The sequence below is a fragment of the Podarcis cretensis genome (assembly GCF_951804945.1).
Source record: "Podarcis cretensis genome assembly, chromosome: 5".
NCBI classification, from domain to species: domain Eukaryota; kingdom Metazoa; phylum Chordata; class Lepidosauria; order Squamata; family Lacertidae; genus Podarcis; species Podarcis cretensis.
This window is the reverse complement of record NC_137174.1, coordinates 72,102,792-72,130,334: the sequence shown is the minus strand read 5'-3', so window position 1 is coordinate 72,130,334 and position 27,543 is coordinate 72,102,792. Positions and strand designations below refer to the sequence as shown.

General features: G+C 37.7%; 1 protein-coding gene across 5 annotated transcripts in view; it reads left to right on the top strand.

Moving 5' to 3' along the window:
- Positions 1-24,536, top strand: part of CUL3 (cullin 3) — a 55,138-nt gene extending 30,602 nt beyond the window's left edge. For 3 of the 5 annotated variants that reach the window (XM_079975866.1, XM_079975867.1, XM_079975870.1), the window contains exons 3-17: positions 4,272-4,385; positions 5,638-5,798; positions 7,518-7,632; positions 8,579-8,807; positions 9,820-9,965; positions 11,228-11,404; positions 12,207-12,377; positions 13,685-13,792; positions 19,172-19,296; positions 19,548-19,644; positions 20,376-20,510; positions 21,276-21,344; positions 22,147-22,333; positions 23,584-23,729; positions 24,057-24,536. In XM_079975866.1, the coding sequence (XP_079831992.1) occupies positions 4,272-4,385; positions 5,638-5,798; positions 7,518-7,632; positions 8,579-8,807; positions 9,820-9,965; positions 11,228-11,404; positions 12,207-12,377; positions 13,685-13,792; positions 19,172-19,296; positions 19,548-19,644; positions 20,376-20,510; positions 21,276-21,344; positions 22,147-22,333; positions 23,584-23,729; positions 24,057-24,188 (2,112 nt within the window). In that variant the 3' untranslated portion in view covers positions 24,189-24,536. The remainder of the gene's footprint in view (positions 1-4,271; positions 4,386-5,637; positions 5,799-7,517; positions 7,633-8,578; positions 8,808-9,819; positions 9,966-11,227; positions 11,405-12,206; positions 12,378-13,684; positions 13,793-19,171; positions 19,297-19,547; positions 19,645-20,375; positions 20,511-21,275; positions 21,345-22,146; positions 22,334-23,583; positions 23,730-24,056) is intronic. The other 2 variants (XM_079975868.1, XM_079975869.1) reach the window with 1 other exon arrangement.
- The last annotated feature ends 3,007 nt before the right edge of the window (positions 24,537-27,543 follow it).

Sequence of the window (27,543 nt, the reverse complement as noted above, 5' to 3'; positions counted from 1 at the left end):
ACGAAATAGGTACCCCTTATTTAAGTACCACAAAGGACTCTAACTTTGCCGAACAAAAGATGACCTCCAACAGACCTGACACACCGAGCTCAACACCTAATGAGGCCAAAGAAATGGAAGTAGAGACTAAAAACAGTCCTACTGTCCATAATAGCCCACCAACCACAGAAATCTCTCAGGAACAAGGAACAGTTAAGGAAGAAAATCAAGAAAGGGAAGAAATTCTAATTTCCCGCACTTTAAAAAAGAATCTAAAAGATCCACCATTACGTCCCCCACCGAAAGCAGCGACAAATGGCTGTATCTGCACAAGAAAAAATTCCTCGCTGGACTTAATGACAGAACTAGAATGACTAAATGCTGTCAACCAGCCACCAACCCAAAAACGGATCCTACGCCTGTTGTCCTGGAATATCGCAGGGTGGGGAAACAAAGACGGAGACCCAGACCTAATGAACTTCTTTAAGGATTTTGAACTAATACTCCTACAAGAAACATGGTCAACTAGAGATATTAAAATTAACGGATTCATCTCCTATACGAAACCCGCATTGAAAACAAACACGAAGGGCCGGCCGAAAGCAGGGTTCTGTTGTATGATCAAAGATAACTTAGGGTTTGAAATCAAGCAACTAGAAATATGTTTACCACTTGCACAAGCTCTACTTTTAACCCAAAAAAAAGACTCTTTGCTACTTGTAAATGTCTATATCCCCCCAACCAAAAACAACATCAGTAGTGAAAATTGGTCACAACTAACCTTTTATATAGAAAATCTGTCCGATAAATACCCAAATGCCTCACTGATAATAGCAGGTGATTTTAATGCCAGAGTGGGAACCAACAATGAACAACTATGTAGCAAACTAAATTGGAATACTGATAATGATATCGCACATGCCCTGAAAATAGGACGATTCTCCAGAGACAGGGTTGTTAACAACGAAGGCTTACGCCTACTTGAATTATGTAACAACTTTAATTTGCAGATTGTGAACGGTTCAACAAATGGCGATAGAAGCGGGGAGTTTACATACTTCTCCCCCCGAGGATGCAGTGTCATCGACTATATTCTTGTCCCTTATAATATTATAAATTCGATCATGGACCTCAAAATTGGAACGCGCACTGAAAGCGATCATCAGCCATTATTGCTGTCTATTAGCTTAAAGGACGAAACCAAAATAACTAAGCACAATATCATAGAACCTTCTCAATACAAACAAATGACCCAATTAAAATGGTCCCAGGAAATGAGTGCAGAAGTGGGGCATAAACTTACAGCTAACCTGAGAAAACAAGTATTATTCAACTTAAAGACCACTAATTCCTACTGTGATATTCCTAAAATTTATAATGAAATCTTCCAAATGCTTGTAGAGCTTAGTACTCCACCTAAAGTTTGGGAATTTAAATATAGCGCTAGCCCTTGGTTTGATGATGAATGTTTCCAGCTAAAAAGAAAACTGCGCCAAACATTTAAAAATAATCGTACTAAACTAGAGCCCTCTTATCTTGATGAAAAAAGAAAATACCATTATATTCTGGCCGAAAAGAAACAGAAATACGCAACCCAAAAATGGCTACAATTATTCGACTCAATTCAGAGTAAAAACAACAAAGCGTTTTGGAGCCTAGTGTACGGAGGACTGAAAGCCGAAAATCAACTAACTCTGCCACCAATTGCAGAATCCAAATGGTTCCAATACTTTACATCTGTATTTAACAATCTACACGGTGAACTTAAAGGAAATGAAACCATTAAAAATAAAACTAATAAACTCCAGGAGTGGCCAAGGGTAGAGGAAGAGGAAATTAGAGAGATAGTTAAAAACTTCAAATCGGGGAAATCTCCTGGGCCAGACGGTCTACCAATAGAACTATTTAAGACCTATATAGATTGGTGGGCAGAACCCTTAGCTCAATTGTTTACTCTTATAGATAAATATGGGACCATACCTGAGATATGGTTAAGATCAATAATTATTCCAATCTTTAAAAATGGCGACCCAAAAGAACCAAGGAATTATAGACCGATAAGCCTACTATCAGTGATAGGGAAAATCTACGCTAAGCACCTCTTATCTAAACTTCTTACCTGGATGAAAAATCTAAATTTACCAGGGAAAGAACAAATAGGTTTCTCCAAAGGTTGCTCTACTCTAGACCACTGTCTTACACTTATGCATCTGGTTGAAAAATACAGATCCCAAAGGCAATCTAAGATATACGCTGCTTTTGTAGATTTTCGTGGTGCATTCGACTCAATTGACCGCCCAAAGTTGTGGAGGAAACTCACAGAATTAAAAATTGATCAGCGCTTATTGATTCTAATGCAAAATCTACATTCTTCCAATACCTGTCAAGTCAAACTTAACACCAAAGGTCACCTCTCCTCAGACATCCCAAACTCGAAAGGGGTAAAACAAGGGTGTATTCTTGCCCCCTTTCTATTTAATTTATTTTTATCAGACTTGCCAGATTACCTTCAAAAAATAGAATCACATGCCCCTAAACTTAATCAGAAACCAGTTCCTCTCTTATTATACGCAGACGATGCTGTCTTACTATCACTAACGAGCTTGGGTCTGAAACGTCTTATATCTTCACTGATCCTTTACTGCGAATGTAACAAACTCTCTATAAATTATGAGAAGACAAAAATTTTGGTCTTCTCGAATGGTTGGAAATTAGAGAAATGGAAAATAAGAGGGCAAGAAATCCAACAAGTGAAAATCCATAGATATCTGGGAATCTTATTCCAGAGCAACTTAGGGTGGGCAACCCATCGCACAAATGCCATAAAACAGGCAAAGTGCATCTCATCAGCAGTTGCCCGTTTTTATTATCAGAAAGGTAATCAATTTATTCCTGCGGCCAATCAGATATTTCAAGCAAAAGTGCAATCCCAGATATTCTATGGTATCCCGCTATGGGTCCAAGCATATAACAGTGATATAAAAAAGATTCACTCCAGCTTTTTGAGACGTATTCTTGGACTCCCTCTTATGATCAAATATGAAACAATGTGTGCAGAAATAGGCATACACACAATGGAATACTGGGCATGGTCCACCTCAATAAAGTATTGGTTACGCTGCCATTTTCGCTGCCCTCCATCAAGTCTGCTCGCTGATTTGCTCAAAGACCCTTATAAATCAAGATGGTATCAGCACCTTGAAAAAAAAATTGAATCTTTAGGCATCGAGCTGGAGCTCCTGTACAATTCTAATGAGCAATATATTCTCCATAATATCCTAACTAGACTAAAGGATGTCGAGAGACAAAATATTATGGCAGCTGTAAACAAAATTTGCTCCCCCAGATTCTACGATTTAAATATCTTAGATTGCAGAGCCAATTACGTCTCTAAATTAATAATCCCAGCCCAACGTAGGGCTTTTATGCTGGCCCGTTTGAATGTTTTTCCCTCAGCATTTGTCTGGGGAAGATATCAAAACATTCCCAGAAGCAAGAGATTCTGCAGATGTTCTATGAATGTCCCGGACACTGTAGAGCATATCCTCTTTCATTGCCCATTGTACAGTACGCTCCGTCAACGCGTGCTGTCCCCCCTTTCGGGTGGTCTGGAACCCCAGCAAGCTGAATGTGTGGGACTCTACCTATCCGACGCTGACCAAAGGGTAACGGCGGGGGTAGCCGTGTTTTTGGCAGCAGTCCTCCAAGGAGCAGGTTAACAAGGAAAACCACTGATTCTATATGTATATATTTATATTTGTATGTAGCCAACTCCTGCCTTTTTATATATATCTCAAGGCTTTTATATGTTATTTTCCTTTTATGGTTTTACCTGCATAATGCCTAATAAAGGTTTGATAAGTAAGTAACTAGGGCTATTTCCTGTTCTTCCAGTAAGAAAAAAGTGTAAATGTTTGTGAGTAATATGACTTGCTGTGAGGATCACAAAATTAATTTGGTTATGCTTCTAGGAGCTTCAGGGCTAAATGTATCATTTATCCTATATGGTAAATCTGCCTACACTGCTAACAAAACATGATAAATTAACAAGTTTCATCTATATATTTCATTTATTTACTCATGAGTCAGACTTATCTGCAGACAACACTTGTCTGTTTTTTAAATGCAAATAGCTCCCTAATAGTGGTGCGATTTGAACTGGTAGTGTGGTTATTTGGCACGTCTTTTAGCTCATTCTTGTGACAGTAGCATAGCAGTATATGTAGTAGCTTTCAATAACTTGCATTAAATAAGTTGCCTTGGTTATTTTGAAACATTCTATTTGGTTTCAGGTGCGAGAAGATGTGCTAAATTCATTAAATAACAACTTCCTCCAAACATTAAACCAAGCATGGAATGATCATCAAACAGCAATGGTGATGATTAGAGACATTCTAATGTATATGGTAGGTAATGTCTTATTTTTCTCTGTCTCTGGAGCTAGAAGTATTTAGTCGTAAGAACAAACTTGTAGATCTTCATACTGACGGAAGAATTGGACATGATAAGTTGAAATCTTTAACTGATATGAATGTGGGACATACACACACTGGAGTCCACTTTTCCTCCTCAGTAGTTTCATTGTGAATGGTTCTTTTGGGAAGCTGAGATTGGAATAGAGGTTAACAAGATGTGCTTACATAATGAAAGAGAAAGGCTCATATATCGGCCTCTATGTGGGGCACCTGCATAATGCATTGTTCTAGGTATGTGGTGGGGTATCTACACCCATGCCTCCATGTGAAATTTGTTGCTATTATCTCTCTTGAACTAGGCTAAAGACTGCTAATGAAATGTCAAGAGATTAGGATTGATTTTTGTTGTTGTTGTCATTTATCTAGTGCGCTCTTTCAGATTTCCGCTTTATTCAAATAGCGTTTTGAACTGAACACAGTTTTAGATGTTTTACCCTTTACATATCATGTCTTACTCTGTGGACCATATTGTCACTGGAAATTTTAATTTTTAAATGGAAAGAGCAGCTACTCTTTACCTTTACAAGGAATCTTGCAAAGCACAATTTAGGATTGGGTTCTTAGATATTTCCAGTGCCATATGAAAACACACTTCTACCGAGAATGTTTGTATTACATTGTATTACATTTTTATGTCTGCTTTCGTCTGAAGAGCTCTGAAGGTTTCCAAATAGTCTCTCTTCCAAGTTTTGACTAGGACCATTCCTGTTTAGGATTAGGTACCCTGAGACCATTTTATGATGCTCTCCTCTTCCTTGCAGTCAGTGTTCTCTATTATACATGTGTAACTCACAGGATCTATTTCTTTTTTCTTTGTATGTAGTCTGAGCTCTACTGTATTGGTCAGCTTTATCATCTTTCAAATGGCAAAGTTTTGATTGCATCGATTTAGGAGTATGTGTGTGTTACATGGTGATAAACACACATGACTTGAGAGAACCTAAATGATAGTGTGTTCCAATTTATTTATTTTGCCCTGATAATTGTAAGACAGTTGTTTTCTGCAATATAAGCAATAACCATTTATAGTTATTTTGGTATCGGTTTTCAAGACAAAGTGCATTGGAGGTTGTTTTGGGGAGGGGGTGACTGAGGTATGCTCATGTAGCTGTAAGCAGTCTCTGGATAAACTGCATAAGAGTGGTATTGGATACAAGCCTTATTATTTATATTTTAATTTTAGGACCGTGTATATGTACAACAAAATAATGTGGAAAATGTCTACAACTTGGGATTAATTATCTTTCGAGATCAAGTTGTACGTTACGGGTGTATTAGGGATCATCTACGACAGACATTGTTGGACATGATTGCAAGGGAACGGAAAGGAGAAGTTGTGGACAGGTACAACTGCAAAAAATAGCTTTGATATCATTCTTGCAAGATCTTTGTTTTGTGTGCATGAGTTAATCTTGCTGCTGTTGTGCTTTTGTTTGCGTTTTTTAATTTCATTTTTAATAATAGTGGGATATATTTTACGAGGCCATCAATAAAAATTCCCTGGGTGGCTAATACTGTTAGTACACTATATTATCAAAATCAAGATGATAACTGAAACATTTTTTTAAAAAATACATGCCATCAATATATTCAGTATCCATTTCTTACCTTCTCTGCCACTGCAGTAGCTGTTTGCCTCTCCCCGCCCCCATTCCTTACCATTTTAAAAACAATTTGAAACTTGATTCTATTTTGGCTGCAGGTTGCCCATTGGCATTTTATGAATATATGGCTGTATATACCAGTTGCACAACATTCTCCTCCTTTGGAGTGTTTAGGGAGCTTCATTCTCAACACATCTTTGCTTGTAAACAAATTGTTCTTCTGACACAGTTACAGAGTGTTACAGTGTTGGGAGTTCTAGTAGCTATTAACACTTTGTTAGTAATTTAAAATGTGTACACAGTATTTCAACTTGGCCAACTCCACATTGCTACGCAACCCTAAAGGCTGTATTCAAAGTAGTGCTGTGTGACCCATTCTGTTGGCACAAGGATATCTGCTTGCACAGTGGGATTTCCCTTCTGTGTACTCCCAAATCTATTCCAGGGGTTCCTTAAACACTCAGGAGTAGATATGGGATTGGAATACTGAAGATGGGGGAAGAGTTTTGTTGTGCAGGCATAAATCCTTGTGCTAATGGAATGAGTTCATTGGATATTGCCCTTAATGCTTATCAAGATATTGATATCTACAAATTTACACAGATAAGTTAGTGTGAAGTTCCTATTCCAATTTCATAATTTAGCTATTTTCCTGTACAAAATTGCATACGGACTGGTTGCTGTGAGTATTAAATTATTATTATTTTCAGCTGAGGAGTTTCTAGAGATGGAGAAAGTTGTGAAATTAGGGAATTGGTGTGTGTGTTTTTGTGCACTTGAGAACACTGAATAAGATCAGTGACTTAAAGATGAAGTACCTAAAAAATTTCAGAAGAGCCAGTAAAGGAACTTTTATAATCTTGTCTAAAATAATTGGTTCTAAACAATCTCCTTACTCAGAATAATACAAAATATTTGCATACACTCTCAGTTATCCTCTTAAAGTCTGCAAAACAGGCCATTCCCTGGCGGTGAGGATAAAGGAAGGTATCTAATGCCACCTAGTGAATTCATGGCAGCTGGAATGATAGAATTTATGACTTCATGGTTCACGGTTCAGTCTCTTCAATAACTAATTATACCAGATCTAAATGGAGACAACCAGAAATCATTATAGCTAGGAAATCAAGTTGAGCAGCCTGTCAGTTCTGAGTAAACCTGGTGTCACTATAGTCTCCAAAGAGCCCACCAAAGGAGGGATTTCTTAAACTGCCTCTTGAAGTTCAGCAGCAATACACATTTTTGTTATCTCTGCTTGGGGTTAACTACTATAATCTCAGGGGTAAGAGTGGAGAAGTCTCTTCCTTGCTCTCTTCTAATTCTTACATCCTTGATGAGAGGGACTTGCATTGATTGCTGAGGGTGAAAATTATATGAGGATGTTTTGTTGAATTACTTTGAAAATACTACTTCTGCTAAAATATATCTAATCTCAACATCTGATTTAATATTTTGACAGAGGAGCAATCAGAAATGCTTGTCAGATGTTAATGATTCTAGGCCTTGAAGGAAGATCTGTCTATGAAGAAGATTTTGAAGCCCCATTTTTAGAGATGTCAGCAGAATTCTTTCAGGTACAAAATATGTTTCAAGTGTATGTGGTGTTAACTGTTTATTGGTGTTAATCTGTTTAATGAATTCGTTTGGAATTACTTGCAAGTAATCTTTCTAATCATTCCTCCCCCCTCCCCCCAATATAAGGTTTTTAATTGTAGATATTGACTGCTATTCTGCTTAAAGATTCACTGTCCCAAACATCCAGCAAAAATAAAATGTTATTTGGAAAACAGGAAAACTTGGTTGTATCCAATGCTGGTTATGCATAAACAGAATGGACTTCCACTTATGCAGTGCAATTTTGTTTTCCTCTCCTCCCTGAAACGCTTTTTGTGCCCTCAAAATCTGCATAAATAGGGCTGCAGTGGGAAAGAAGAAGGCGATGTCTCATACTCTCTATATATCATATGGATGGTATTCTTCTCGCACATGGCATCTTTTAATCTCTGCTGCTTTTCAGTGGGAGCCCCCTTCCATGCATGCACTCAGATTCAGGGGGGGTCCTTTGGAGTGGAATCCCATAAAGTGCAGGATGCTCCAATTCCAAAGAAAGATAAATATTGCTTCATCCACAGTCCACATTGACACTGGTGCGCAGATGGTGGTGGGAGTGAATCCCAACCCATAGCCACAAGGCTGTATTACTGGGTTCTAAATTAGCAAGTATCACTAATTAGGGGGCATGTTCAGAGCTGATGTAGCATAGCAGAGTTATAAATTGGGAAATTCTTACTTCAAATCCTGCCTGTGTCGTGGACATGAGGCCAAGCGCCATCCTTTAATCCACATTGCATACTGTAATATATGAATAATAATACAGGGTTGATGTATGGATTGCATCAAGGTAATAGGTATGAAGTCTTATTTCAATTAAAAATGTTTATGGTGGGGGAGTGCATCTGTAGCAATTCTTTCAGAATATTATAGTATCACATGGCGTGCCTCTGCTTTGTTCCAATACAGATGGAGAGCCAGAAGTTTTTAGCAGAAAATAGTGCTTCAGTTTATATCAAGAAAGTAGAAGCTAGAATTAATGAAGAAATAGAACGTGTGATGCACTGCCTTGATAAATCAACTGAAGAGCCAATTGTAAAAGTTGTTGAGAGAGAGCTTATTTCCAAGCATATGAAGACTATAGTGGAAATGGAGAATTCTGGTCTAGTTCACATGCTAAAAAATGGAAAAACAGAAGGTAAATCCAGATTATGCTGGTTACAGGCACTGAAGTAGTTTATAAGAATGAAGTGTACTAAATAATTCTTAATATTTATTCCTTTTTGTTAGAATATCTATATTCCTTAGAGATTTCTGTTGAAATATGAAGTGATATATATATACTGAAAAAACAACTGTGTTTTCCATTCCCTCAGTAGCGTTATTCTATCTAAAGCTGCCTAAAGAATAATTATTGTGACTAAGCTATAGATACTTCCTACATGTCCAAAGATTTTGTAAGAAATGCCATTTTATTTTAGAAAACTAAAATGTCGGCCTCGCATCAATGTTTACTAATGTAAACTTTTTGCTTTGCATAGTTCCATTAGCAGATTTGTATTAGTGTGTGCTCCATATGCTTGTGATGGTAACTAATGAGTGAGATGGTAGCTCACCTGAAATGAGTTTCAGCTCAGTTCATTCCTTGCAACAGCAATAAAATGTTATGTATCTCCAAGAAACCTTTCAATAGTTTATGTGGTATTCATGCTTGCTTATTTTGATCAACCAAATTCTACTTAAATACAATTATATTTACCAATCCTAGTTTAAAAGCCAATGGTCACTTAGCATAACATAGCATTAGGATTCATTAGGGTTTTTAATTTGTAATCTGGCATTAGTTTTATTATATTTTGTTGTTGAATTGGACACTCTGTGCTGAAATTTTTTTAAAATTTAAATTTTAAACATTTATAGCTCTTATATTCAAAGACACTCAATGTGCCATACTGCTACAGCAAATCACCATAATGATTTTATTATTTAAAATAATATAGCAGCCAAAAGGTGAAGAACAAAAATTAAGGTAACATTTAGGACAGGTCTGTTGTGTCTGCTATTCCAGGACAGAAGGAAGAGCCTCACAATGAGACTTCATGTTAAAATATGAGTTGACAAAAATTTGAGAACACTTTTTCTGTTCATCTGCTGTCTTGTGATAGAAATACCATGTTGGTGGTAGTTAATATACTTTTCCTCCTTTGCAGATCTTGCTTGTATGTACAAGCTTTTCAGCCGTGTGCCGAATGGTCTTAAGACAATGTGTGAGTGTATGAGCTCCTACCTCCGAGAGCAAGGTAAAGCTCTTGTATCTGAAGAAGGAGAAGGAAAGAACCCAGTTGACTATATTCAGGTAGTTAAACCTTACATATCTCATTTGCCCATCTTAATTGAACTTCAGATCTGCTGCTCTTCTGCCACTGGTGGACTTGCCACAAGAAAGGGCAAACTTTGCTTGACTCCTTTCTCATCCCTGTAGAACTGACAAGACCCAAACCTTCAACATTTCTCAGGACAGACAAACAAACAAAAAATCACCTGCAGCAACTAAAGCAGCTAGAATAGAAGCAAAGGAAACCCCACACAGGAGAGTCCATTTGTAAAGATCACACCTCTTAGCAGACAGGTGGACATCATCCTTTTAAAGCAAGTGGGGCAAGTTCCAAGAGATCACTTGTTGACAAATGGCTACAGCAGCCCACTAAAATGCCACCTCGGCAATTTCAGCACTGATCTTCTTTAAGCCATCTGAAGCATCTTGGAATCCTGGGGCGCTGCCTACATACTCCTAGGCTGCATCCTCACCCAAGTCACCTTGGTCTCAAGGAAGATATTCAGAATTTCATTGAAATTGCCCAGTGATCATTGAAATGGACTGCACTCCCAGAACCTTCCCCAAATCATTCTTCCCCAAGTGTAGAACCAAAATACAGAGAGGTGAAGAGCACTTTGCTATGCCCTAGAAACCATGGCACCAAGACTGTTGAATGTTTGAATTCTAGGAAGAGCCAGGACATGCAGCTGTCATTCACTTCACAGTCACAGTCCAGTATGTGAGGCTGTTGCCTGTGACTTGGACCTCCAGGAGCAAATACAACCATAATGAAAAAGAGTTGGTGGTGGTAGTTGCAAGATGGTGCTTGAGGTTATACAGGATGCATGTGAACCCTGGTAACATCCTCTTGCTAGCTGTCCTCTGCACTTGAGAAAGAAATCTATACTTAACAATGGATTTTCTTTCCCATTTGAAATACCAGGTTTTTCTAAGCTTAACCTAATGTCAAGTAAAGTTTCTAGACACTGTGAAGCAATGAGCAAATAGTTTTCAGTCAAATAACCTCACAATGGATGTGATTTCCATACAACATATAATAGAAATCTGTAACATATTTGAACGTTATTTGAAATAAATTAAAAAATTAAAAAATTGTCCATTAGCACCGTAGAGACCAACTAAGTTTGTTCTGGGTATAAGCTTTCATGTGCATGCATACTTCTTCAGAAACCTGAAAGCTTATACCCAGAACAAACTGGACAATTTTTTAATTCATTTCAACTGTGTCGGACCAACACGACTACCTACCTGAAAATAAAAATATTCTTTATTTTTCTAAGGGTTTACTGGATTTGAAGAGTAGGTTTGATCGCTTCCTTCAAGAATCTTTCAATAACGACAGGCTCTTCAAACAAACCATTGCGGGTGACTTTGAGTATTTCCTCAACCTTAACTCTAGGTCTCCAGAGTACCTCTCATTATTTATTGATGACAAGTTAAAAAAAGGAGTCAAGGGAGTAAGTATATTTTCAGTTACAACTATGCAAATTTGTGACAAAACAGCAACATATATTTGTGCAAACTTCTGTTCTCTTATGATCCTGAAAATATACTGTTTTAACTTTCAAAATGCAATAATCAGTGCAGTTGAGTGAACAAATTATATGTGCTTGTCAGAATCTTTTGCAACTGCATGAACTATATATGTGTGTAAATAGAGAACTGAATAATTCTTGATTGACTTAACCACTGTTAGTCATAGTTGTTTTTAGAATGATGATGCTGATAATTATTGACATTTAAAAATGACCTATGTTAAAAGGAAAGTGTTATTGGTGGCAGTGTCAGAAGTACTAATGTATGTGTTCTGGTGGGTCTTGCACAGCAATACATCTCCAGCTTACAGTATGATGCCTTCAAGTTCTTTGTAGTTTAGCATGCTGACCATGTAATCAGATTGCTGCCCCCCCCCAGCAAAATATGTTCCCATTTAGTACTTGAACTTTTGTCCCCTAACAAGTTACTGTTGCACCAAAAACTTGAAGTCCATGCCTTCGTACATTTGAAGATATGTCTCCCATTCCCACTTAGTGTTTTATCACAGTGAATCACAGTGTTATTTTGTGAAGTGTGAAGCTGCCCTGAGAAGGCTGTGGCTGCCATGCTACACGCTACATGAGCAGAGCAGGATTTATTTCTCAGTAAAAATGCATTGATTGTGCTATGAGTGTTTCTTAATTAATAGGATTTTGTGGGCATAATCTCTAGCGATGCAGATTGGTAGCATTTGGTTGAAAAATAATGTTTTTGTCTTTACAGCTAACTGAGCAAGAAGTAGAGACTATATTGGACAAGGCAATGGTTTTGTTTAGGTTTATGCAAGAGAAGGATGTTTTTGAACGATACTATAAACAGCACTTGGCAAGGAGGCTTCTAACAAACAAAAGTGTTTCAGATGACTCTGAGAAAAACATGATATCTAAGCTAAAGGTAAAGTTAGTCCCTGCAATCTTTTACTTAGTGACTGTTTCCCTTTATTTCTGGTTTCAGTCAAACATTCAGTTGTCATAATTTTAGCTAATGTGGGATCATTGCAGTATGCTATATTTCTAAATACTAAAGGTAGGGCAATAAAAAAATTTCATTGCCAGCAAAAGTCTATTCATACTGTTTTTAAAACTTAAAACTGCAGTATTTGGAACTGCAGTCGATTTCCTGCCAGAAAGTTTGAAAAGCAGGGAGGAGTTGAAGAGGATAGAATAAAGCAGGTAATGTCAATTTTCCCTGTTCACAGATTTTCTGGAACCCCTGGTGCATGGCAAAAAGTTGCTCCCCATTCTCCATCTAAGCTATAGTCCTCTTCCTTATTTTCACAACAAAGAGAATACTTACCTGCTATTCCTTCTTGGAGAAGGATTGAAAAACACCCCACCCTAACCTTCCAATCCATCTTTTCCTCTTCTTTATCCTGCTAAAAAAAAGCACTTCATGTAATGTGCTTCTTTGGATAGTACAGCTGGGATTTTAAGAGTGCACCTGGGAAGAAATTTCTAATTTTTAAATTTGAAATTATTTATATCCTGCTTTTCCTCTTAAGACATACACAAATAGAAAAAACAAGGGTTCAAGCCAGTATACAAAGACATGTGACTTTGTATGCTGACCGGAACCCCTGTTTTTTCTATTTGTGTATGTTCCTATTCTGTGGGTTCTTTATTTTTGTGTTTCCTCTTAAGACAGAGTGGTATTTAATAAAAACAAAAACCCAACAATATAAAACAATAGGAGATAGCACGTTATTCAGAATACCTTGGAAGGCTTTAAAGCCTGATTCAAAAGTTGTAACTTTCCTCCTAAACATAAAGAATAAGGAAGACATATTTTGTTATATTTTTTAAAAGATTGGGACAGCAGGTTCTTCTGTTCATTTACAGAACAACTTTTGTCCGTCCCCCCAACCTGGTGTAGTAGTAGTAGTAGTAGTAATAATAATAATAATAATAATAATAATAATAATAATAATAATAATATATTTATACCCTGCCCATCAACCATTAAAATCATGGCATACTTTTACATTAATAGCACAACATTTTGTGGTAAACATTTTGGGATGTTTTCTACTGTTGGAACTGATGATTGGAATCAAGCAGAATGTGTTTCGCTTTTTCATATCTTTAACAAGTTCAAACATTTTCTCCATATTTTGTAATGTTCTGGTTCCAAGTATGTGGCCTAAATATATATATATATAGGCATATATAATTTTAAAAGAATTGTTCTCTTCTTTTTTATAGACTGAATGTGGATGTCAATTCACATCAAAACTGGAAGGAATGTTCAGGGATATGAGCATCTCAAACACAACAATGGATGAATTTAGGCAACATCTACAGGCAACAGGGGTAAGAAGCTAACTGCTGGCTTGATCTGAACACTTATTTCAGTTATTCTAACAAAGTTTTTGAGTGAAACGCCCTTCTGAATAAAATACTGCTTTTCATTTAATTATTTTTAAATTATTTTAGAATAATGGGTTATCTTTTTGCAAGCTAGCAGCCAAAGCAGTTTAACAATTAAAGAAAACCAGTAAAGTATTCAGCACTGTAAAATACAAAGCAGCAGCAAGATAAAACAGCAACATGTGAACTCAAATAAAGAGAGCAGCCAGTAAATAAATTAGTATTTTTTCCACCAGAAAACTAACGCTGCTACCCAAAAAAACGCTGAATCTTAAATAGGTCAACTACTGAAAGCCCAGAAAAATAGTACAATCTTTGTTGGGTTCCTAAAATATGCAATAAAGGTTGCAGGTGGGTCTTCTTGGGAAATGTGTTCCAAAATTGGAGTACAACCAGAGAAAATATCATCTTCCTTGGATCACCTTGTGCAGGCAGAGGTGCCAAGAGAATGGCTTCCAGTTAAGGTTATAGTTGTTGGCTATATTCAGAGGGCAGCAAGCAGTCTTTCTGATAACCAGAGTATAGGACAGGAGTGGGGAACTATTTTTCTATTAAGGGCTGTTGACCTACAGAAAAAAGTCTATGGTGGAGCACATACCAGAGTGAATTCTTGTATTGCTAAGTGGGTTGTTTTACAGGTTCTTAATTATATTCTAAACGACAGATAGATAGATAGATAGATAGATAGATAGATAGATAGATAGATAGATAGATAGAACGAACTGCCTAGGAAGATGGATCAGGGATATTACCCGTTTGAGAAGCTCTGGCTACTCAGGTTGGGATCCATTGCTTAACAGGAGCCATATAACCATCCCTGCAGAGAGAAGCAGGTAAAAGCTGTTTGACACTAGGTTGTGGACTCTCCTTCCTTGGAGGTTTTTCAGCAGAGGTTGGGTGACCATATGTCCTGCATTACAAGGGGTTAAACTAGATAACTCGGGGTCCCTTACAACTCTACAATTCTATGAGGACACCTGCTCCTTTCAAGGAATGGATGAATGGAAATAGGTATTTCCAACATTTCATAAAGTAGGTGACACCAGTCTGTGGGCTCTGTCAGCAACTTGTTCCAGGTAAAAACTGGGTTAGCATGTTTACTCTGAAGTAACTCCTCCCAAATATTGCTAGCGGGTGGGAGTATCTTATCTTTTATGCTATTCTCAGCACAGAGCAGCTGTGCTACCCATTACCTCAGTGGTAAAGAGTCCTTAGAAAAGTTGGGAGGCTGATGAAATTAAGTAGGGGGCTGTAGGTTCCCTGCTTCTAGTTTAGGGCTTTGGGGGTTAAAACCAAGACATTGAGCTGCATCTAGAAACAAACTAGGAATCACTGGAGTTAAGAAGTAGTGCAATATTCTCACAGTGCCAAGCTCCTGTCAGCAGGTTCCAAACCAGCTGAAGTTTCTAATCACTTTTCAAAGGCAACCCCAAATATAACACAGTACTTGATTCAAAAGTCACACACTTCCATAGGAAAAAATATGTCCAAACTTCCAGTCAGGACTCCACTACCACTTCCTGAGGCAAGGAAGTAATCCTTGGTGTCTTTGCACCTTGCTCTGCCTGCAATAAAGTCTCCTTGGGAAATGGGTACATTCTGTAAATAAGTCCTTACTCTGTCTAAATCCTCTTTATTCCAATTACAGGGACTTAGAAGAATAATATATTCATCATTACCTCCCCAGTTTGGGAGTGAGTCATTTTGTGTCCCTGCTGTTTTTCTTGGATGTAGTAGCCATTTCTCAGGTTTCTTCAGGGGAATTATAGATCTCTTTGGCCTCTTTCAACAAGCACAGAAAGTACCATCAAAAATTGGGTGCCCATTTAAATAATTTCATCATTCTTTTGAGGGCCTGCAATTGGAACACAACTTCAATTCTTTAACAAATCAAATAGAACAACAATTCAACAAATTTTATATTGTTTCTGGGTAATTACCCAGCATTTGTTAAAATCATTGAATACTTTTGCATTTATAAACTGACATTGATTCAGATTTCAGTGTAGACAGAGTTATGAAAGCATATGAACTTTACCTTGATTTTTCATTTTATCAGCATTTCATTTTGTATTCAGTTTACTGACTTTAAATATGTATGTGAATAGAATTGAACTGATTTTGTGTTGGTTCTTTGCTTTGTGTATGCAATTTCAGCTATTCCTCTTCCGCCCTGCTCTGTTTATAGTTTTGGATCATTGTTTTTTCTTCTTACCCATTTGTTCTCTAGTAATTAGACACGACTGATTTCCCTCCTGCCACTTGCTTCCCAAGGGAAGCAGCAGCAGAGAGAGAGCTGTGCTGGGCATTATTACGACAAGCTGCATATATAACTCTTTCGTTCTCTTTTATATTAAGGACAGAGACCTGTACTCGGGTCTAAAAAGTTATTTGTCCATTTGCTATAAATTCAGCAGCTTTGTATGCATTGTGCATATTGAGGAGGAAAATTGAAATTTTCCTTTATGTAATTTATTTTGCAATTTTTACCGTTGTACATCGGTAAAGGGGGGTGTGAGAGTTCTGTGCAGGAAGGTAACAGAGAAGAGGAAGCTGAGAATTAACAGAAGAATATGAGTTAAGTTCAGTTACAGGTACTTAGGCTGGGTTTCAGTAAGGGATGAAATATTGGAAAAGGGAAAGACCAACATCACTACTGCAGCTTGCAAAGCAAAGTGTGGCAGAATGTGAGAGCTGCAAAACTGGCAATGCCAGCCCTAGGAAGCAAGATTTCTGTGGTGGTGACTAGGTGAAGGGTTTGAAGGAGGAAAAGATTGTCGAGGGTGATTGCTTTCTGGGTGCTGGAGCAAGAAAAGGGGAGACAACAAATTGGGATAAGATGAGAGAGGATAGTGCATGGGATAATCCTAGGAGTGACCACCAAAAAAACTGAGGATTGTATACAACTGGATAAACTGGATGTGAGACTCTTTGGAGGATGAATTATGAGGCCAGTGCTTTATTCTGGTTCCCACAGAATCATGGGGCTTCCTTGCTTTTTAAGGACAAAGGAAAACAGAGACACGCAGTACACAGTGATTTCCTTCATCACTCATCCCCACCAGCACTTGCTAGCTTTGGGATCTTGTAGCTCTAACACTAAAAGGGAGATGGTGTGATCCCAACAAGAGAAGCCACCTTCAGGACGGCCATGTTTTCATTGCATAGTACTAATGGCAGTTCTGCCTTCTGAGTTCCACAAGAGGTTAATATTTGTAGCATTTCACTGTGGAAATTGTAACATTTGTGAGGCAGTAAATTGATGGCCAGTTAGAGCCCTTTCTAGAATACAGTGGTACCTTGGGTTACATACACTTCAGGTTACAGACTCCGCTAACCCAGAAATAGTGCTTCAGGATAAGAACAGAAATCGTGCTCCGGCGGGGTGGCGGCAGCAGGAGGCCCCATTAGGTAAAGTGGTGCTTCAGGTTAAGAATAGACCTCTGTAACGAATTAAGTACTTAACCTGAGGTACCACTGTATGTGCTACTTTTTGACTGAAGAAACATTTTGAATCTTAAAAACAAAATCTGTTAACTGAACTGCTTCACCAGCAGGTGGCACACACCTGCTTTTTGTTATTAAAATAATGAAATATAATTAAACTTCTGGCAGTATTTTTGTGAGTGCTGTGACCTTTTGTAGTTCATGCATTAAAAAAATAAAAGCATCTGTGTCATCAGAGTTTTAATTTTCAGAACTCTGTAACAGCTTAGCTCATTGGATCAAACTGACTTTTGTTACCTGATATTAGGACCTATTGATAACATCATTTTAAAGACTGTTTGGTTAAAGGCCCAAATAAAGGACCTGTAAAATCGGGCTAATAGCTGAGAGGGCATATTTAAATTGGGGAAACGGTTCAAGGAAAGGGTTGAACCTCCCCCTCCCTCCAACCTCAGGATCATATTGCAATTGTCCTCCCACCTCCACCTCCATATCATTTCTAAGTAAATTAGAGATTGCTTACATCTCCCATCTTTCAATGTCTCATCTACATAGACTCTCAAATTATAATTTTGTAGCATGTCAAAACAAATACTGTACTGCAATTATAATTAGATCAGAATATTGACTGTAAAACCTCAGCTTGTTTATATTTTAAAAAGTATTAAGAATATAAAGAGCCCCGCTGGATCAAACCAAGGATGCAACTGCTTCCAATAGTGCCCTCCCCTCCCCCCCCCCCGATGCTTCCAAAGGGGCCCTCAAGCATGAAGGTATTAGGCTTCCTCTATTTTTAGTCCTCAGCTTCTTGAACTCAAAGCTATGCTGCCTCAAAATCGAGGCCTCTGAATATGTTTAACTATCCTGGCATATGAAACAATTAACAATTAATTTCAATAACTATTTAAAGAATATTTAATTTCAGTAACATGCCAAATATTAAGCAATTGTCAGAAGATCAAAGCACCTGCAGAATGAGTGCACAGATAGATGAAAAACAGTAAATAAAAGACTTAGCAGTCTTCAAAAGTGGCAGCAGTAATATGAAACAGAGAAAGTGCTGATATGCATAAATGTAGTTCTATTAACCTCAGCCAACATGGGGACAGCGTAAGTGATCCTCTGATCATTTCCCCCTCCATCCCCCAAATAATCCATGCCAAGGTTTTCCATATGCGCACACTCTCACTCTCTCTGCACTATACACACACAACACACGTGTGTGTGTGTGTGTGTGTGTGTGTGTTGAACTGATGGGAATTGTGGTTCAGAGGGCCAAAGGTTCCTCACATTAGTTCTATGATTTCCTCAGTTAGCCTTTGCAGCAGTTCAGAATAGCAACTTTTTATGATCAGATAAGCACTTTCTCTCTGTTTTGGCCTTGGGTCAATCCTTCAGTTCACACCTGTCTTGGCCCCCATCTGGTTAAGTACCTATAGAATGTGGGAGAAGAAAACTCAGTAGCCTCTGCAGTTCCTATCACTGCTCTCCCTTGCAGGACACAGTACTTGCATAATTCCTGTGCTGTGTTTTGTTTTTTTGTTGGTCCATCTCTTAACATTTCACTACACATTATACATCCTTCACTGACACTCTCCTCCCACCAGAAAATCTCTCTGTTACCTCCATGTGTCTGGGTTGCCCGCCTATGCCCTTCTGCATTTCATAGAAAGTGTAAAGTCTCCTGCTTCCACCTAAGGCTCACTTTGCACATACAAGTTTTTCTGCTGCAGCCCACACACTTGGATACCAGCTTCTAATGATTTTGCTTAATGAAATTAAGGCAGCCACGTCTGTCTTGAATAGCAAGCTGTGTTATTTCCTGCCATGTGGAAGACAAAAAATAAATAAATGTTTGTCTTTGTGTTCATGCAGGTCTCATTAGGTGGTGTTGATCTGACAGTGCGGGTTCTCACAACAGGCTACTGGCCTACTCAGTCGGCCACACCAAAGTGCAACATTCCCCCAGCCCCCAGACATGCTTTTGAAATATTTAGGAGGTAAGGAATGGTTAAGATTATTTGTGTGAATGGTTAGTGGAATGTGTTTTTTAAAAAAGAAAGAAGATGCAGCTAATGGCCAGATAATCTGCATGCATTAAATGCTTCTTTATATGCATGCAATTGAAGCTTGCTTGCCATGTTATCAGTCACAAAATAGTAATCTTCTATATTGATATAGAAGAATCTCTTGCTTCCATAGTTAAAAGTATAGATGATCAAATGGCCATTCAACTTCTTGAATTTTGTAGATTTTATTTAGCCAAACATAGTGGAAGGCAGCTGACACTCCAGCATCACATGGGCTCTGCAGATCTCAATGCCACCTTCTATGGTCCTGTTAAAAAGGTAAGTGCTGTGTCTGTAAACATATTATTGCCTTGAATTGTGCCTTCAGCTATTATGAACTTAGAAATAAAATTCAGTTCCGCATACATTTCAGTCTTTCATATATAAGCTCATGTTAACAATACTTACCACTTTTAATATATATAGTCAGCTGTGTGTGTGTGTGTGTGTCTGTGTGTCTGTGTGTGTGTATAATACACACACACACACAGAGACACACACACAACGTCTAGAACTGCAAATTTCCCAGAATAGCACTCTCTGAAAATATATATATATTCATCTTTCTGGCAGGCTTCCTTTGCTTCTGGCTCTCAGTGGAATTATAGTTCACTTTGAGAAGCTGTGGGGTATCAGAAGCTGTGGTTGTCATAATGTGTAAAGTTTGACATTAAAAAACTTATCCAATTTACATATGCTGAGAAACTGCACAATCTTGACTCAGTTTTGTGAAAGCCTATTTGTCAGGTGCTATGGTGACTTGGATCTTCAGCTGGCTTATTACAAAGCAAACAGCCGTATAAGCTGTTTTGCTTTTTAATGGCAAAACTAATTATATAAACTGGGATAAACGGAATGGGTATCTCAAAATGAAAATCTTTGTTTTGTATTTACAAGCAGATGAGTCAGATCATGACTTATACCTTATAGTAAGTACATAGAAAGCTGAAAGAAGGAGCATAACATGATGTTCCGAGAATGATTTTTGACTTTTTTGAAAATTAAAACAGGAAGATGGCTCAGAGGTTGGTGTAGGAGGCGCCCAAGTAACTGGCTCTAACACACGGAAGCACATATTGCAAGTCTCCACTTTCCAGATGACGATACTAATGCTCTTTAACAACAGAGAAAAATACACTTTTGAGGTATGAGCTATGACTTTCTCTGCTAGCCGTAAAAATTTTAACTTATCTCCCAAATATGCATTCATCTTCCTCTACCGTATGGAGAAGAGGGATTATTCATCCCTTTGAGCCATTTGTACAGGAAGTTCTTGAACTATTGGTATATGAGGCTGCTAACACTTTTAGAGTATTTTGGAATCTTATTGGTCCTCATCCAGGAATACCTTCACTTGTTAGTGAAAGTCTGAGATTGTATCATTCATTATATACTTATATACTTAAATACTTCTTGGGTTCAGCTCTAAAAATAATTTATATGTTTCAAAGCCCTGTGATTCAAGGAAGATTTTAAAATTCCTTTGAATTGTGTTGGGTGAAATTCAAGTGTTGGAAACCCAAATATATTTATTTACAGTATTTACTGATAGTAATCACGTCTTTTTCATGGTGTGTATTTTTCCTAATGGATACTTGTTTTTTACTTGCCATGTAATGATGTGGAAAACAAGTCCTTAGTTACCATATTGCCACCATGTGTGTGTGACAGTAGTACTTAAGTGAAAGTACTCTTTAAGTGTCACCACACAAGGTGAATTGATACATTGTGAAATTAAACAAAATCAAGCAGCCTGAATGTTAACAGTTTGTGGACAGGAAGTCTAGTTGCTACTTCCCCTTAAAACTATATTTAAATCAAAGGAAATGCAATCCTGTAATCAAGCAATTACCATTCTTTTCTAGTTTGATGTTTTAATATATTTTGTAAAAAATCTTGTTCTTATATAGACACTAATTGCTGAGCACCATGTTCAAGTGACAAGAGTATTTCCTGGACGGGAACGCTTAAGTCTGCAGGTGCAGGAATTGCATTTTTGAATGCTCCCCCCACATTTAAAAAGAAAAATCCTTACATGTAGAAAATGAGGGAATCTGGGAAGGGTTTCTAGCAACCTTCTTTCAGTGCTTCTTTATAGTAAGGAAGCCTTTTACAAGGAACTCTCTCTACTTCCTACCTCCTACCTGGAGTCTGAAGTGGTATAGTTCAGAGGGACTCTTCAGCACACCTGTGCCAAGAGGGAAGGGCCATGGCTCATGGTAGAACACATTCCTTTAATGCAAAAGGTCCCAGGTTCAATCCCCAGTATCTCCAGGTAGGGCTGGGAGTGACCTTTGTCCAAAACCATAGAGAGCCACTGTCACTTAGAATAGACAGTACTAAGCTAGATGGACCACTAGTTTCACTTGGTATATGTAAAACTTCCTATATGCTGAACATATAGATCATCCTACTCCTCTACAGATTTGTGAACAAGGTGTCCTGTGCTACAGTAACTTGCACAGTTGAAGTTTATATAGATTACTGTATTAAGTGATAAAATTAAGTGCTGAAACACAATGCTGTCAACTTTTAGTTTAGAGTAACTTTCATTTTTTTCTTTAAATAGCCTTTTCAGCTATGAATTATATATAGATTTACTGCCAGATGTTTTCTGAATTTGTCAAAATAACCATTGATAGTCTTGAACTAGTTTGATTAGAGGGGGAAGACATCTTCAAAACTGTTCAGAATTTTGTTTTCTTCATAACTACCTTTTGCCATAATAATAATAATGTTATTATTTATACCCCACCCATCTGGCTGTTAAATTTAATGTAGGAAATACAACAAGAGACTGATATCCCCGAAAGAGAGCTTGTACGAGCGCTACAGTCCCTTGCGTGTGGAAAGCCAACACAACGGGTTCTCACAAAAGAGCCGAAATCAAAAGAAATAGAAAATGGACACATATTTACAGTGAATGACCAGTTCACATCCAAACTGCACAGAGTCAAGATTCAAACAGGTATGCTCACTTTCATTTTCAGCTACCACGTCTAGAATCTGTCCAACTCCTGAATTTACAATATTGGAATCATACATTCTAGTATGGAAACTAAACTGGTCACCCATTCTTATGGGTGCCTTCAAGGAACTAATATAGTCTTGAACCAATGCTTGCCTCAGTGCAAGCTGGATAGGATTCTGTTGTGTATCTTCTATTTGTGATCCTTTCCATGTCATGTACTGTGGTAATACAAATATTCATAAAGCCATAGCCTTATAATTCCAGGTGGGTGTTTAACTTAATAAACCAGACATGTATTTTGTGAGCTTTATGCTTGCACATCCTTAAAGCCTTCATTTACTTCAGACATGAGAGCCCTACTGTATCAGGCAAAAGACCCATCTGGTCTGGCATCCTGTTTTTACAATAGCCAACCAGATGCCTATAGGAAGGCCTCAAGCCGGACTTGAATGCAACAGCACTCTCTCCGCTTGTAATTCCCAGCAACTGGTATTCCAAGGCATACTGCCTCCGACAGTGGAGGGAGAGCATAAACCATCATAGCTAATAATCCTTGGTAGCCTTATCCTTTCTTCTTGACTAGTATATAGTTAAACTGATTACCAGTGATACACAGGATACTCATACAAAATGGAGATGGAGATGGATCCAAATTGGAAGGGAAATGGAAGCCTAAAATGAAGAAGTAGGCTAAAGATCCACAGACAGCAGCTACAGATGTAGGGATATGCAGATACAAAAAGCATGTTATGACAGACAATGCTGCCTTTTTAGACTTTGTGAACTACTTATGCTAGGAAAGCTTCATGATTATAGCAAATGCAAAGACCCAGTTCACTTACTATCTCAGTAGAAACTGGCACTTCAACAGAGCAAGCTAAACTAGCCCCAAAGGTTGTATTATATAACTTATTTCCGTGTGTGACTCAATATATGAAACCCAGTGTTATCCAGAATTGCAATTTAACAAATGTGAAGGAACCTTTTAAATGCATTCAGTTGTGGTCTAAAAATATCAAATCCCTCAAGAAGCATTTGACCTGTTTTAAAACTTGTTGCTGTAACTGATAATCATTTATTAATCTTAAATATGTTCCATTTTTGCACTTTGGTTGGTTGTCCTTTTGCATCATATTCTGTTTCAAGTATTTATTGACACTGCTAAAGAAAAATATTTTGGCTTTAGTATCTTTAGAATTAAATAGCTACAGTATTTCTAAATTGAGATATTTCTTCTGTTCTTTCAGTTGCTGCCAAACAAGGAGAATCGGACCCAGAAAGAAAAGAAACAAGACAGAAAGTAGATGATGACAGAAAACATGAGATAGAGGCTGCTATAGTCCGGATAATGAAATCTAGGAAGAAGATGCAGCATAATGTTCTAGTAGCAGAGGTAATCTCACTCACTGAATGGGGTTAGTCAAGGGTGGATGTGGCCCGCAGACCAAAAGGGTTAGCCACCTCTGCTTTAGAGCAGTGTCAACTGTATAATAAAAATAAATTGCTGCTGAACTCTTGAGGCTACTAACTACATCTTTTGGTACAAATGATTGGTTGCTTTATAGAATGTTGATTAATATGCAATGGCCATTTGTGAAACACAGCTAACTGAGGTGGCACAAGTTCCCTCTTGTTTTAAAGTCAATGTTAAGTCTAGTGTGTGCATTCTTGCTGTGCCAGTATCATTAACAATATTAAAATAATTTTTATTATATTCCAGGTAACCCAACAACTGAAGGCACGATTCCTACCAAGTCCAGTTGTTATTAAAAAGCGTATTGAAGGACTTATTGAGCGTGAATATTTGGCACGAACACCTGAGGACCGCAAAGTATACACTTACGTAGCATAAAATGTGTTCCGCAAATATGATTTATTCTTGGACTATACTCTTCGCATGAACTGGGAAGTTCTTTTAAATCATTAAATATTAAGACGACCATCTCTTCTATTAAATTACAATACATGTTCTAGATCATTCAGATCAAGCCTTTTCTCCTTCGGAGAGTTTTTCAACATCAAAATGATTGAGCTTCAAGCTTCTCAGCGTTTATCCCAGTAGAAATCATCCTTACAGTTCCTCGGGAAAATGTGAATGTGCCGCGTTTTGTTTTCAATACTGTATGAAAACAGGAAAAAATAAAATAAAAACAAATTTAGAAAATACAGCTCATTAAAAAATAAAATTGTTGGAATTTCATTTCCCCGGATCTTCAGTGTTGATGTAAATGTGTTTTCTGTAGTGTTGCTTAGCACTTTGCGCATTGTATACGTTGGGTTACAAGAAAAACACAGCTGGTAAGACTGAATTTCCAAAAATACTGCTCTGCTTTGGACATTTCTTTAAAGAGCCATGTTTAATTTAAATATTTGGTGAATTTATAAAGACCTGAGAACACAGTTTTGGCATGCTTTACTTCTCCATCTGCATTCATTCATGTTCCAGCTAATATGATCAGGAACCTTTTTTCTGGGCACAGTTATGGGCTGTAATATTTGGCCTTCCCTTTTGTAATTTGAGTTCTTCCAAATTAAGTTACATACTGATTAGGTTTGATCTGGTTCCTTTATAGGAGAAATGGGAAGAAATTTAGTGTGTATAAACTGTATGATACTTTTTGCTGTTGTACTCACTGCTCATAGTGGATTGTACAGAGCGATGTTTTTATTTCACTCAATGTAGACAAAACAAATTTAAAATAAATGGATTTAGTGTACAAGGAGCACTAATTCAAGTGTATTTAGAGCACAGGGATGGCAATTTATTAAACTAAATATTGCCCCTTGGAGAAGCACATTAGCCTGCACTCTATTCACGAAGTAGAGAGGGGGTTATGGCTTTTGATTTCCCACTTTTCAGAAGGTTCAAGTGAAGCCATTGTGCACTATTAATTTACTGTTTTAAAATGCAATCTAAAAATGCAATAAATATTGTTACTTTGATCTTAATGAAATCTCCAGTTCTTACAGCAAGTATTTTCTCCCTCTCCTCAGGGTGGTTCAGCATTTGCTCCAGTGCTTTCAAAACCAGGGTATTTCTTAGAGGTTGTTCGTAAATGTTAACTTTATGTAGTCCCTGTACCATATAACATACATGCTTTTGCATCAAATAACTATCTTCTTTAGAGATCACCCTCAAGTTGCCACTGGTGAATTAAATCTAGCTTTATTTCATGCATAGTAATCGATAACCTCTCAGATGTTACAGCTCTGATTGTTTTCTCTGTAACATTGTGAACTTAAAAAACAAAACCAGTGCAGCATGAAAAAAGTTGAAGTTTTTTTGGGGGGGAGGTGGGGAGATGCAAATTCCCTGCCTGTTATGTGTTGGCCCCTTGTAAAGGGGTCTGTATTTGAGCAATATTCACGTAGCAATCCATGTTGATCTCTGTCAGGGTGAACTGTACAGCTAGTGCAAGTGAGAAGGGAAAACTTCCAAGAACTCAGTTGACCATTTTGCTGCAGTATATTTGTATGCTTATTTGAATATATAACAAATACATTTTTTGTACAATAGCTGCTACTTAGCAGGATTTTAGCACATCTGCAATGTTTCTCATATATTGTCAGTTATCCTTATGATGATGTAAAGTAAGTCAAAAGAATGATGGGGAAGAGAAATTGAAAGGGGGGGAATTGTAGGGGGGGGGTCTGAAAGACAAAGGTAAGGGGTAAAGGGACCCCAACCATTAGCTGATAAATAAAAGTGGTTCTGTGACAGAAGCTGTTTGAAGCAAACACAGATAAAAAATGCATAGGCTTCAGCAGCAACGAACTGCATATATTTATACCTTCCCAATATTTCCCATCCAATTTTTTAAAAGTACCGGTAACTTAAGATTGCAGCCTATACTTACTTGAACATGAAGATGATTGCTCTTAATATTTCTTATTGAGGCTACTACTGTTTGCTGATCATGTTCACTACAAGAATTAGGCAAGTTTGCTTTAACATTCCTTTTTGTAGTATTGTTAGCATGCCATATCCTTGCATTCAATTCTTTTCATAAGCTTGAAGGGCATGGATTTGCTAGGGAATTTATAACAAAGTCTGCAACAAGCATGCTAATTTAATTAGCTGTAAATTTAAGAACTATATCTGGCAGACTTCTCATTGTGACTGAAGTTTAGCTGCTGCAAGATAAACTTTGCTCTATAAAGCCACATCCTGTCTGCCCTATCTTTCAGTAGCCATTTGCTGATAGGAAGGAAGCATTGTTGTCTTATTGCACTGTTTCAGGCTCTAGGGCTGATAAACAGCCAGTAAGATGCCCCTTAAGGGACTGTTGTGTCCTATTGAATAAGGTATTCAGAAGATACATCTGCTCTGCAGGTGAGGAATGCTGGCATGCAAGACTGGGATAAGGCTGCCAGCTGGTGCAAGCTGATAAGTTTTCCCCTATGCAAGTGTATAATGGGGACCTATAGACTTGATCCTGTGATCTAGTGTCTGAATGTAAATAGGACCAGAAGCTTATACATTTGGGGGGGGGATTAACTTTATTTTAAGTAGCAACAACTCTGGAAACAAAATTTGTTTTTCCTGAGGAAGGAGGGTTGCGGGTTGCTTAGCCCTTTCTGCCATTTCTCACTAAAATTCCACCCACCCCACAAGCTATTTGCCCTGCTGAGGAAAATTATTGAGTTCAACCTCCCACCCTAGTATGCTGTTTAAAAAGGTATATGTGGAATGGGGATCTGCTTCTAGATTTCCTGCACATCATCTAGTTTAACCTTTAGATTGTTGCTAATTTATATTAAGGCTGAATAATACTCTATGATGAACACTGTTTCTAGAGGTTTTGGGAGGTGGGTGAAGGAGTTTTTTTAAGTTTTCCTTGCTCAACCCATTTGCTTTTGTAGCACCCTGCTTGTGGTTAACACTTAGCTGGAATGAAATATTCAACGCAGCAATAGAGAAATTAAAATAATAATTTATTTGTCAGACAAATAAATATGAGGCACAGTGGTATATGGTTACCAAGCTCTGGCCTGGCCTCTTGCCATTCTGGCCAGCACTTATATTTCCTTAATCCAGCCCCCTTGCTCCTCCTGTGGCTGCCTCTGTCCAATCAGCCTGGTTGAAATTCCTATTGGCTGTTTGCTAGAACCAATCACAAAAGATACACCCATTTCCTCTCGCCCTTTTATGGGAATCAAAAAGCTATATATTCTTCTATCTATAAATGACAAATAAGTAGTAATAT